Here is a 12,800-nt window from a genome sequence, read left to right as displayed (position 1 = left end):
TGCTCCCACCCTATACCGGTATCGCTGTGAGATGTCTCCGCAGTAATGCACGTATCGATGCCAGCGACTGCGGATGTGACTCGATGAACACGTCAAAGAGTGCACGCTTGCTTCTGGGGCTGACGCTTGGTAGTTTGGTTGACAGGGCCGAGGCCGAGGCTGCACTGCGTAGTGGCTTCATTGCTTAGGAACCATGGAGGGTTAAAAGACATGCCCAGGTCTTGAAGCAACCAGTTCGGTTCTTTTTTTTCTCAACACAACCATGATTGGTCAATTTCCCAGTTTACACACGCAGACGGCAGCCCCGTCGCCATCTGCCAGTGACACCGCTTCCACGATTTAAGCGGTTTCGGGGGCCGACATTGGGTGTAGGATGAGGCCTTTGGCCTACCAAAACAGGGTCTGGTGAAGCGACATATGTTAGGTTGATTTTTTTTTGTTGACAAACGGAGAAATTAATGGGCAAAAGGAATATATCCATTGCCAGCATGCATGTAATTAAACCATCAACTTGGAATGATGGACTTGTTCGGTCCGTTGGGCAAGATATGGAAGGCAAATAATTACCCGTTGATCTTGGTGTGGGGCCACAGCAGCCCAACTAAGTGTCTTCGCCACTTAGTTGGCCCAAAAAATCCGGCACAGCCCAAAAAATCCGGCACAGCAGCCCACCTCCAAAACGTCAACCCTATGCATCTCAACCGCGTTTTCTCGCGCAACTTGACTTTATTTACGTATCTTTTTGCCGGAATACATTATGACAGATAACATGGCTACCCTGGAGGCAGCAAAGCCGTTCTGGCGTCTCGTCGCGACCCCAGAGCCGATGTTCGTCGCTCAACAACACCAAAAGAACGCCTCTTTCCGTGCGAGATGCGGCCATCCGTTACAATGTGAAGAGCTCATCCGTACAGAGAGCCATTAATTTCATAAGAAACCCCTTTTCCCGTGCTCCAGGGCGTCCATTGGCGCTGACGGAGGACGAAGACGACGCCCTGGTTGCGTATGTACAGTGGATGGAACGCACCGGCATGCCCGCCACGAGAGAGCAACTTGAAGCTGTTGCAAATGCAATAAGAATGCGTCGAGATCCCAATGCCCGCCCGGTCTCGTCAAGTTGGCTTGACAATTGGCGTGGAAGTCATCCTGCGATCGCGAAGACGTATCTCAAAGCAGTTGAACGAGCCCGGAAGTCCTTTGAAGCCCACGGGGTAGAAGAAGTCGAATTTTTCTACTCAAAGCTTCGAGAAATCATCACCAGCTACCGTATTGGCAGTTCAGAGATCTGGAATGAAGACGAGGCCGGAATACGCATTGGGTGCCTGCGAGAACGCATCCAAGTTCTCATCACGCGCACCACTAGAGTCAAGAGCACCCGGCCCCGAGTTTTAGACCCAGCAAACCGAGAATCCTGCACGGTAATTGCCTCAGTTAACGCAGTGGGGGACTCTCTTCCACCCTGGCTTGTTTTCCAACATTACCCTACCACCAACTGGGCCGGCATCGACATCATGACAGGCGTACGGTTTGCCCAGTCGCCAACTGGCTTTTCCAACGCAGAGATACACCTTGAGTGGGCAAGGCATTTCAACTGCTGGTCTTGGGCATCGTCAGCGCAAGCAAAACAGTCAGGAAATTCGCTGGAAGAGTGGTTCGGCTGTGACGAGCATCTTCGGCGCCCCAACATGGGGATGAGTCGTGGAGGCGCCGCCAAACCAACGGCCTGACGACGAGAAGATCTACCGATTGCTTGTTGTGGATGGCTTTACAGGGCATACCACCCTTGACTTTGCTGAGTATTGTATCAAGTTTGATATCATCATTGCTATTTTCCTCCACATTCCACCCACCTCAGGCAGCCGCTTGATGTTGGGGTATTCCAGCCACTAAAGTAAGCACATCAGAAAGCGCTTCGAAGTCGCTCGCAGAAGGCAACATATCATTTTCGCGGGTCAACTTCCTCACAGCTTTTCAGGACGTATATGAGGCTGGCTTCACGCGGCATAACATTATGGCGGCATTTGAAAAACAGGCCTCTTTCCTGTCGACCCAGCGCCGGTGATCACCAAGATCCTCCACGAGCAGCTACGACAACAGCAGCCGATCAATCCTGCATACGCCTCGCTCCTACCCTCGGAGACGCGTTTCCAAGTCGCCGCGGATGCCCTCAATGATATCCGGCAACGGTATGGGCCCCTCATGAGCTCGCCATCACGAGAAAACTTGCGGGTTCTTGCGAAAGTGAACACCGAGTCTATCGCGATGGCGTCACATTCCCAGGGCATAGTCAGCGATAAGAATAGCCGAACCCAGGCGTATGCGAATCGAATGAAGAGAGGCAAGATTGTCAGGCCGCGCGGAGAGTTTATCACGAGCTCCAGCATGGCCGACATCACCCGGGAGTATGAGGAGCTCCAGGCAAAGCAAACCCGGCTTCAAACGCGCCAGGAGATAAGGATGCATCTTAAACGAGTTCGTGGAGAGATGCAGAAGATCCGAGAAGACTATAAAGTCGGGAAGAAGCAGTTAGTCAATGGCAGAGTCAAGACATTGAACTTTAAGCCCTGGCTAGAGTTTACGGGACGAGACGTTGAGTTCTACACTCTGGAGCAAAGTTGCGATACCCTCATGCGGGAGCTCAAAGAGCCATCCAAGGAATCCTTTTCTATGATACCACGAAGAGAAATAACTCCGCCAGAGATGTCAGGGCGCGCAGCGACCCGACCTCGCCCACTTACAGATATGTCGTCGTTGCCCGGCAGTGACGATACCGTCTATTTCACAGGCCTCGATCTTGACAAACATAGTGAGGATGGCGCCGACGATGAAGACGAGGACAATTTACTCGACACGCAAGAGAATATACCTCATCGCCGCCGTTAGCAGCGGTTGAAGCGGTAGTCGATACACCATGCCCTCGACCGCGCACCCGATCGTCCAACAAGATACAGCAGACGCTCCAGGAACACAGGTATGGATAAAATAGCTCTCAGAGACGCACAACAGGCGAAATTACTACATAATACGTCTATTTGGACTCACAAACGCGGTCTTCCTATCTCTTCGACTGGAAGGCGGCAGCTCCTAAATAGGCCCAAAGACGTGATTTTTTCACTTTTCGTTGTTACTTGCGTCTTTAGGTGATCCGCAGCTATTGATCACATGTATATTTTAGCTATTTGAAGTCGCATTGACGGCACCATGAAGCGAAGCGTAGAATTTCCCTTGATTTTGCACCCCAAATTGAGGACCCTGCTGTGCCGGATTTTTTGGGCTGTGCCGGATTTTTTGGGCCAACTAAGTGGCGAAGACACTTAGTTGGGCTGCTGTGGCCCCACACCAAGATCAACGGGTAAGGCTATACCGGTAAGATTACAACATGTAGGCACTTTGGCAATTGAGTCGCTTGGCAACGGGTTCTCGAGAGCACTAGGGCCACGTCCCGGCGCGTCGGCGCGTGTCACCCTGGCCCGCTGCGGGGACGCTGCAAAAGCTCGGTGCAATAGGGCAAGCTAAGGCGTGGAGCTGTCTAGAGGGGTTGGACGTAGACGATGGAGCCGTGCACTGTTGTGAGTGAGTGTTGTTGATATCCCTGCTGCAAGTGTCGTTGTGGGCTATTTATGATACATATATATATACATATACGTATAGACACACACACACACACACACACACACACACACACACATAGGCAACTGGCAAACCGAGTCTGTCCCGTCTTGCACAGACCCGGACTCAGGAGGAAAAGAAAGCCGCTTCACGATAGTATGACCCGGCGAGCAACGGAGCTTGCTGGAATGGCGGTGCCTCTGAGCAGAGCTGACGTGCCAGAGCTCGAGGTGAGGATGAGGGTCAGATGTATGAACGGGTCCCGCATGGGCATACTGAAGACGACGTTATGGAGAAGAAGCTGAAAGAAAAAGAGTCGGATTCTGAGCGTATGAAGAAGCGTAACTCCGGAGGACCGCCTACTTAGGTATCCGTAGACAACAGGGCAGAGTCGATGATGTTTATAAAGTAGCGGCGAGGTACCCGGGGCAGCCAAAGCAAGCGGTTGCTGGGGGGGCCTGATGCGCGCTCCGTCACGGAGTAAATACGGGGTAATAAGAAAAACTCGTCAAGGGACTTTGTGCGCGCTTTGTTAGTTTACGCGTCCGAGGGATCCATTTGCCTTGCATCGGCATCGAGAGTCGTGTCTGCAGATTCGGATTGCGAGGTCCGTTGGCAAGATGGCTCTTTTAATTCGGTGCGATGTGTGTGGCCATGGCCATTGCTATGCGTCACGAGGGCACTTTTTTTTTACCAGGCTTTGTTTGAGGATATAACTTGGTGTTATTGACAACGTGCATGCAAGACAAGGCCGTATTGTGATGGTCCGATGGGTCAAGCGCCTGGGGGTTCATTGTGCTGCTGTAAATACCCGCCGGTTCCATGCCGAAAGTCTCGGTGCTATGGATCAGGTACCTCACAGGTACTCCCGACGCAGGGTACATCCACCCACCGCACGGAGTACGCGCTGGCCCGGGCCAAAACCCTTTTGGGCACAGGTACCCCCCTGCTCGTGCGACGCGTGTTGACATGCTTCCTGTTTGGGTCGAGGTACGTCTGCAGCGCGCGACGTGATTTGCCGCACATTGGGAAGAGAGAACGCGGAGGCATCTCTCGTCAAAGTGGAGGGGCGGCTCGAGCAACCGACCGTCTGCCTCGTTTTGCCCTCTCGCTCTCTCTCTCTCCCTCCCTCTCTCTCTTCATTGGGCCTTTCCCGCCTCCCTCCCACCTCGACTCGGCCGGCCACTCACAAGCTCTCCTCGTCTTGCTTGCTCCCCCATCGGCGAGGGCTTCGTGCTCGACTCCAGCTGTCCCCCCCTCGTTGGCACCATCGAGTCCTGGTTGAGCTCCCTTCGCAATCGCTCAGTAATGCATAGCTTCTTCTTGGCGCTCGACCTTGTCTGCTGCTCTCCCCGCCATGTCCAACGACGCCCCGCAACCGTCTCCTCCCGCCGCTCCGGAGCAGCACGCCGTCAGCTCGCCTCCGGAGCATCGTCATGTCGATGCCTCCTCGTCACAGACGCTGCTGCAGCTCTCCGATGACACGTCGGCTGCCGGCCGGGCCCCCGAGGAGGGCAAGCACCCCAAGGGCAAGCGGAAGCGCACTGCGTATGTCGCCCTCCAAGCCTTCCCCATTGGACCTTAGCTAACCTCGGCATCAATTGGAACGACAGGGCCAAGGATAAGATGATCCTCGAGGAAGCGTACAAGAACAACCCCAAGCCCGACAAGCAAGCGCGTCTCGAGATAGTCGACCGCGTCTCGCTCAGTGAGAAGGAAGTCCAGGTGGGTCGTTGGCAGCATCCTGCACTGCGCAACCGACGCGTCTTGCCCCCCCAATCATCCCAACGCCATGCTGACCCGGGGCCGGGCAGATCTGGTTCCAGAATCGACGACAAAACGACCGCCGGAAGTCGCGTCCCCTGTCTCCCGAGGAGCTTGCCGCTCTTAGGTACGGCGGCATACACTGTGTCTCCTCGGATTCCGGCACCCCCCTAGGCGCCAACCCCGAGTCCGATAGACCTTTCCCGGCCTCCGACCCGGCTGCCGTCTGGGCTTCCGTATCCCCCACGTTCAACCACAATAGTCCGGATCACTCACAGTCATTTGCTGATGCATCCCTGCCGAGACAAGGAAGCCAAGAGACTACCACCCCAGCCCAGCCCGGGAAGACGCCACCGCAAGGAGAGGACACCCCGTCCTCGCAACCATCTCAACCGACCGAGACAATGGCTCACTCCTTCTCGAGCTCCGTAGGATATCTTGCCAACAGGTGGAACCTTGGCAGTTCCTTCTCCACCCCGTCCTCGCTCAGAGAGAGTGGAGAAGAGTCCCTCAAGTAGGTTGCGCAGCTTCACCTGGATGGTGCGCGAGGCTGACCGCTGTCCCAAGGCCCGAATCGTGCCCTCCGTCGTCGTGCCCATCCGACACGGGCCGCAACGCGACCAAGTCCCAGTCTCACGTGAGGCTCTCGCTTTCGTTGGAGGGCAAAGCTGAACTCGTCTCAAACCAGCCTTCACCTGCGCGCGCTGCTCCTCCTCGGCCGTCCTCCGCGCTGTCCGGTCACCCGCAAGCTCGTCGTGCAGGCCTCCAACGAAGCCATAGTGCCCTTCCATCCATCACGCTGCCTCCCATCTCAGCACTTACGAGCTGCCTTCCCCCGCGGCTTGGCCGGGGTCGGTCGCGCGACGTCCACGCCTGGGAATCGTGTGCCGACTCGGAGAGGCGAGACGAGCTAACAACCCAGGCCGAGCACGAGTCCAATGGTTCGGCCATTGCGGCCATCAGTCTGCTGCGGTCTTCCTCTGGAATCTTGCAATCCAGCTCAACCAAGCGAAACGCATCGGTCTCGAGACCACCACAGGCTCGCCAGGCCAAGAAGGCCAAATTTGGCCGAACCAGCTCCACGTATGCTCGTCTGGAAAATGTCGGGACCGGGCTCGACAAGCCAGGCGACAGCTTCAATGGGAAGGTCAAGGTTGCGATGCTGGTGTCTTCGAACGACTCTGACAAGGAGAACTGGAGCCCCGACGAAGACGCAAGCACTCACGACCGTCAGCGTCGACGACCCCTGCCCGCGGACCCGCCATCCAAACCTCAGCATGCCCGGCGACAGGCTCGTGCTCTCCAGGATCAGAAGCGCCCGGGCTTGCTGAACAGCCGTGCCAACACGGCTCCCTCGGGCCTGAGCGGGTCGGCCAAAGGCGCCGTTGAGATCTATGAAGATCCAGTCAAGAGATCGCGGGACGATGAGGTGGCCCGGTTCATGCGGGGCGAGGTCAGCCCGAGCAAGAAGGGCGACATGGACTGTGTGGCGGGACTCTTGTCCCTCAGCCAGGGAGCCTGGAGATGAACGCCGCCGTGGGCAGAAGCGGATCGTCCCCCTTATTTGTTCTTGTCCTTCATCTTCATAATGCCGTCATTGGTGGCAAAGCGTTCCGTGTCCCGACGGCAGGCGTATACCCTTGTGGGGGTGCATGTCTAGCATCCGGCGTTGTCGATGTGATTTTTGCCCACTGGCTTTTATTTGCCCCATCATGACGATCAATGGTGTACCGTTTTGTCTGCGGTTTATAGGTGTTGGATATACTGACAAGGCTCTTTTCTTCCTCTTCATCATCATCTTCTCTTTCTAGTAATGGAGAATCTCGGTTGGGGTTGAATGGATGAGGAGGTACGAAGTCCAGAGGCATGTGTGTGTATGGAAGTGGCTTGGCGGGGGATGGGGAGGTAGAGACCAAATGACGAGGAGACGAGGGCCTTCTCTAATAAATCAAGTCGCCGTTGGCCTTGACCGCGGAATGGAGTGTGTGCCATGCCCCCTGCCCATGCCTCCCGTGAGCCGCCTCATGCGGCAAGCCGCTGGCTGGCAAGAGAAGAAGGAAAGGGGGAAGAGGGACGCCGAGATCTGGTTTGCAGAAGCCGTGCCGGAGGGACAAGGCAAGGCGAAGCAGACGAAAGGAGTCGTCGTTTGACGGGCATGTCCAAAGATGATGCAGGCTTGGGCCGGGTAGAATCTGAGCTACGTCACGCCACGAAACACCGCCCTCTCGACAACTGATGGATGATTCTAATTCGAGCCAACCCAAAAGAAAACCTCGCGTCTTGTCATGCCGGGTGTATTGCGTGCCCCATGTCTTCTAAAAAACCTCTGTCATGCTATGATGCAAGAAAAAATAAAACCCAAAAAAAGCCAGGCCATATCTTGTTTGTACATGATAAGTGTGTATGCCACGGCCCGTGTTCAAACGCGCAAAGCAAAATTCAGAGCCGCGTCCGTCGATAGATGTTGTCGCTCCCAATATGTCTTGCCTGGTAAACGCCGAAACTGCCCGTTGCTCCGAGAGGTGATGCAAAAAGTGGAAGCAAAGGGAGAAGGAAAAGAAGTATTCAGGTACAAAAGAGCTTATGTTTCTTTATGTCATCGTATCGTCTCATAAGCCCAGCATGCTCATCTGCCGTCGGACGGGACTTGCGCTCACGCTACCCTCCTCGCTGGGGTAGTAGGCGCTGTCCTGGTCAATGTCCCAGCAGTTGTCGTCCTCGTCCTGCGACGGCGCCCCGTCGGTAATGCACTTGGTGTCAAACGGCTTCTGCGCCGCCGCGCGGACGTTCCAGCGGAGGGTGCGGCTGATGCTGTCGAACCACTCCGTGTCTGTGCGGGTCACGGTGGGGAAGGGGTACTGGGACGCGGTGATGGTTACGTGGTCGCCTTGGCGCAGCTCGATTCGGCCTTTACCGTCAAAGGCGCAGTACGCCGTGGCCCGCGAGTTGCGCGGCACGGCGACGCGAAGCGCCATGGTATCCGAGAGGACCATGGGGCGGAAGGACAGGGTGTGCGGGCAGATGGGCGTCAAGAGGATGGCGGGAATGTCTGGGTGAACGAGCGAGCCGCCGGCAGAGAGGGAGTAGGCCGTTGAGCCCGTCGGCGTGGAGAAGATGCAGCCGTCGGCTTGGACGACGGTGAGGAGTTCGTCGTCCCCGTACAGCTCCAAGTTGGAGACGTAGGGGGATGGCCCACGGTCAATGACGAGCTCGTTGAGTACCTCGAACTGCTCGCCCTCGCCCATCTGCTGGCCGCGGGAATCGTGCCGCCACACTGTACAAGTGAAGCGCATGCGCAGGTTGATCTTCATGCCTTCGTCGCCCATGACCCGGTTCAGATGCTCTTTGTACTTGTCAAACTCGAAAGTCGTCATGAATCCCAGGCTGCCGAGGCTGAAGGACAGAAGCGGCGGGACGACGCGTTGGAAGAGCCAGGACGTGAAGAGCACCGTGCCGTCACCTCCCAGCGTCAGGACCAAGTCGAACCTCTCGGGCTGGCTCCAACAGAGGTCGGGCGTCCAGTACTTGAGCATGTTCTCATAGCGCACATCTTGTGCGAGGATGCCCGGGGCGTCGAAGCGCTTGGAACTGCGAAGCTTGGCGTCGACGAAGACATTGACGCCGACGTCGGATCCGTACCGAGGGGTGCGCAGGAGCCAGGCGGCCAGTTCGCGGGTGAGGTGGACGAGCTGGTTGTCGCGGGCCTTGGTGACAATCATGACGTTTCGGACTGCGCGTTTGATGGGCCGGCGTTGCAGCTGCTTGGAGACCTCGCGAACGCCGGTTGCGGTCTGGACGAGGCGCGAGTGGGACATGGACTCGTCGTTTTTGATCTCCTCAAGGACCTTTTGAATGTCGACGGCGTCGTCGAAGCGCTGATGGTAGAAGCAGGGCGACTGCAGAACGGTCAAGGCGGTCGAGGGCGTGGATTGCCTCTTGGCCAAGTCGTGCAAGGCATCGGCCAGGCGCATCGGGGAGGCGGCGGATCCGGACGGACCGGTGCGAACGCCATTTTGGGACATGAACATGCTGTCAAGAGGGAGGGCCTCAGGCTTTTTCTTGCGGGCGACCGAGGCAAGGGCCTTGATGATGGTCCGGCGCGGGATGGAGTCGTGCGAGGGAGCACTGCGGCGGTGGCCGTGATGGGGAGCGTGGGCGACGGCAATTGGTGGGGGCGCAGGTCCAGACAAGGTTGAAGCCGAGGACGACTCAGGGCAGCTTCCACCTAGGGCTGGCGTTGCAGTCGGGGGAGTAAGGGAGTCATCGGCGCCGCGAGTGGCCTTGGAAGTGTTGACGGAAAGGGTTCGAGGCCGGTGGACGGCTTTATCATCCGCGGGTTCCGCGTCAGCTAGAACCGGGTGGAGGGCAGTAGGGGATGCGATTGTCATGGCGCAATGGAACGGTGGCTGCAAGCCAGGGGCGTTGGATAAGTGGAATGCCAAGCGCCGACAACCAATGGCGACGGGCCGAGAGGAGGGTCGGCAATAAGGATCTCGCTACGTTGATGCGACGCGGAAAAGATGGGCTAAGATGCAAAGTGCACACAGCGTCCAAAGTTTCAGTGCCACGTCCTGCCCGTCGTTAATAGGCAGAACGGGTTTCAACCGGCTGTCCAACGGTCCAACGGTCCAACGGTGACCTGGAAGCCATTGTCAGCCAATGCTCGATCCAAGCAAGACAGGACAGAGCCGTGCCGCAAGCAAGCCATTGAAGCAGCCGCTGAAGCAGGCGGCGCCGTGACAGCTCATCGCCCCCCTTCCCCTTCTTGTCCAGCTAGTATTTGATTGGGATTGGGGGAGGGGGATGGGGGCTTCTCACCTGCACCACGTTTCTTCAGCCTTCCTCCACCACAGGGCCATGCACGTGGTCGGTCCGTCTGCAGCGGCAGGTAGGCAATGGAGAAAGCGATTGGTGGCTGGCGACGACTTGGCCCGCAAGCTTGTCTGTCCGGATCGAGAGTCGTGGCTGGCCGTCAGATGACGACGCCTAGCTGTCGGTGAGCAACGGCATGGAGGAATGGACGACGCGGGGAGGCGAGACAGGGCCGCGCCTAAATGCGGGGGGGGGAAACAAAAGGAAGAAAATCGATGATGGGGGACAAAGGAAGGCGCGAGCGACCGGCTGGATGTCAGCACCGCATCATGGGCGGGTTGGGGAAGGATGATGATGCACAGCACAGTGAGCGAGAAGAGAAAAAAGCCCGTAAAAACAACAATCGCAGAAGCAGCAGCAACAGCAGTATCAATCCAAAAACGTATGGGGGAAGAAAAGGACGAGAAGACGGAGAAGAATGAGGAGGCAGCGAACAAAAACGCTCATGTATCAATCGGCAATTATCGGCAATCACAAAGAAAGACAAAGCCGAGGAGAACAGAGACAAGCCCGAGAGAGAGGAAACAAGGCAGCCAGCTCTCCCGCTTTCTCCGACAGGCCCCCCTTTCTTCCATTTCTTCTCGATTGTGCGATCAACGCTCCAGGGGATCAAACCCTCCCCAGCATCGCGGTTACAGTCACCGTGGGCTCACTTACAGGCAGACAGGGGAGGCTGGGACCTGAGACGCTCCCGTGACTCTCCCCCCCCGTTCCGACACTGACAGGGACGGACGTTGTACTGGGCTCCGGTCGGACTCGACTGGCTCATTGCGTTACTCCGTCATGAGTTTCGAGCCGCATTCCTCCAAGTGAGACGTTGCCGCCGTTGCCGAGCTTGCACAGGTTGCCCGTGTGGCGGGCGACACTGTGAATTCTCGCGTTTCCAGTATCAAGTAGATGATGATTGTGTATTTTCATGGCCCTAGAGCCGAGGACACACAAGTGAGTGTCGCGGGCTGCCTCCGGCTACAAGTAGTCTGTGCATGAGCCCGGCTCGACATGCCGACATTTTTCATGCCTCCGGCCCATCAGACGGTCAGACATCTGCAGAGGGCCCCCCCTGACACGCCCTGGGCAGTCCTGAGGTCAAGATGAAACGCCGCCCTTAACCTACTTCCCTATAGAGGCAACGGCTAGATGCGCCATACCCGAGGTGCCGCCACTTGCCCAAGCCGGTAATGCTGCGGTTCTTCGGGGACAACCGAGACGGACACCCCCATCGGACACATGGAACCGGCGCCTATTGGCCATTGCCCATCTCCCGCCCCTTCTGATGCCGACTCTGTCATGCATATGAGGTGAATCTTGCTTCATCCCGCGTCATGCTCCAATTGCCCTGGCAAGTGGCCCTGCATAGGGCTTATGCCCATGCTGCTCCACAGGCAGATCGGCACGTTCAAGATGCTTCTCGTCGCAGTTTCGCATCATTTCCAGTACAGCCCTGTCGACACCTTGGTTTCCATGGTGGATCGGATGAATGCCTTGATGCTCTGCGACTCCAACCCACCGGCAGCCATGGCAGTGTCGGGGCCCAGGTCGGGGCCTTGGCAGCATACAGACCGCCCAGCCTCGAGAATCTTGTCCCACTCCTGGACCGTGAATGAGCCGGAGCACTCCGCCAAGAGAAGCTCATCGTCCGAGGTGAAACCAAGCACATGGATGGACCGGGCCTTGTCTGCCTCGGCCAGGCTCGGGTCGACGAGAATGCCGTCCTTGCCGTCTACCCCCATGGCAAGTGTCGTGGCCGTAGCAATCGTCTTGAGCGGGATGGCTGCACTCATGAGGCCCAAGATTGAAGCGTGTAGCAAAGCCGGGATGATGGGCAGGTTCTGCATGCGATTATGAGCCGAGGCACGCCATTAATCGACGACGAGGAGTGCGTGCGACTCACCAGTTGGGCCTGAAGCAGCTTCGTATTAACGTAGGCATTCTCTGGCATCTCCATGACCTGGAGGGTGACCTGGATCATGCATCTGGGGAAGTTGCGGACGGGGATGAGCTGTCGAAGGGCTGGCTGTAAGATGGACTCAAGCTGCCTCTCGGCCGTACCTGGTTGAAGGGGGTCAGATACGGGGTTGAATACTGATGCAAGGATTCTATCAATGCATACCTCCAACGCCCGCGGCCGGCCGTACGGTGACATCGACAAGAGCCTCGAAAGCGTTCTCGTCGCGCCTCGGGGCTTCGATGGGCCCGTTGACGGCAGAGGTGACGGTGAAGCCCGAGTGCGAAAAAGTTGCAGAGCCGTCTGCCTTGGGCAGGTGAGACAACTCGGCCGCCGGCTCAGCTGAAGGAGCCATTCCGGAGCCGTCTCGCTCGCTTCACGGGCCGCCGGTGGTGGGAAATTTTGCTTCGGCGACGGTGGCGGATGGCGAGGTGGAACCAAAAGCCGGCCAGGATCTGAACGGAGGTGCGGATAGTTACAAGGGTAATTACAAAGTACGGATACGCGGAGTCGATTCCGCCGGATCCTGCGTTAGTAAGCCCAGGCACCAGCAAGTGCCAGCATGCGATAAGTGTCAGCTACTTCGACTTTGCGTGTAAGTCGGGCTACC

The 12,800-nt window shown here is 57.2% G+C and overlaps 3 protein-coding genes across 3 annotated transcripts; 1 reads left to right on the top strand and 2 right to left on the bottom strand.

The window, feature by feature from the left end:
- Positions 1-4,966: 4,966 nt before the first annotated feature.
- On the top strand, positions 4,967-6,901 carry HRG_02735 (homeobox domain-containing protein; the record flags this gene model as incomplete). Its single annotated transcript, XM_044861206.1, has 6 exons — positions 4,967-5,157; positions 5,223-5,334; positions 5,424-5,887; positions 5,941-6,010; positions 6,296-6,586; positions 6,680-6,901. The coding sequence occupies 6 exons, from the start codon at positions 4,967-4,969 to the stop codon at positions 6,899-6,901; spliced, it is 1,350 nt and encodes a 449-aa protein (XP_044724839.1).
- A 1,081-nt stretch (positions 6,902-7,982) lies between these two features.
- On the bottom strand, positions 7,983-9,761 carry HRG_02734 (ATP-NAD kinase domain-containing protein; the record flags this gene model as incomplete). The annotated part of the gene is made up of 1 exon (XM_044861205.1): positions 7,983-9,761. One exon carries the CDS (start codon positions 9,759-9,761, stop codon positions 7,983-7,985), a length of 1,779 nt encoding a protein of 592 aa, XP_044724838.1.
- A 1,908-nt stretch (positions 9,762-11,669) lies between these two features.
- Positions 11,670-12,545, bottom strand: HRG_02733 (3' exoribonuclease family protein; the record flags this gene model as incomplete). Its single annotated transcript, XM_044861204.1, has 3 exons — positions 11,670-12,074; positions 12,137-12,294; positions 12,356-12,545. The coding sequence occupies 3 exons, from the start codon at positions 12,543-12,545 to the stop codon at positions 11,670-11,672; spliced, it is 753 nt and encodes a 250-aa protein (XP_044724837.1).
- Positions 12,546-12,800: the final 255 nt, after the last annotated feature.

This window comes from Hirsutella rhossiliensis (assembly GCF_020360975.1).
Source record: "Hirsutella rhossiliensis strain HR02 chromosome Unknown scaffold00002, whole genome shotgun sequence".
NCBI lineage: Eukaryota > Fungi > Ascomycota > Sordariomycetes > Hypocreales > Ophiocordycipitaceae > Hirsutella > Hirsutella rhossiliensis.
Note: the sequence above shows the minus strand (reverse complement) of the source record. Positions and strands in the feature narration are given on the sequence as shown.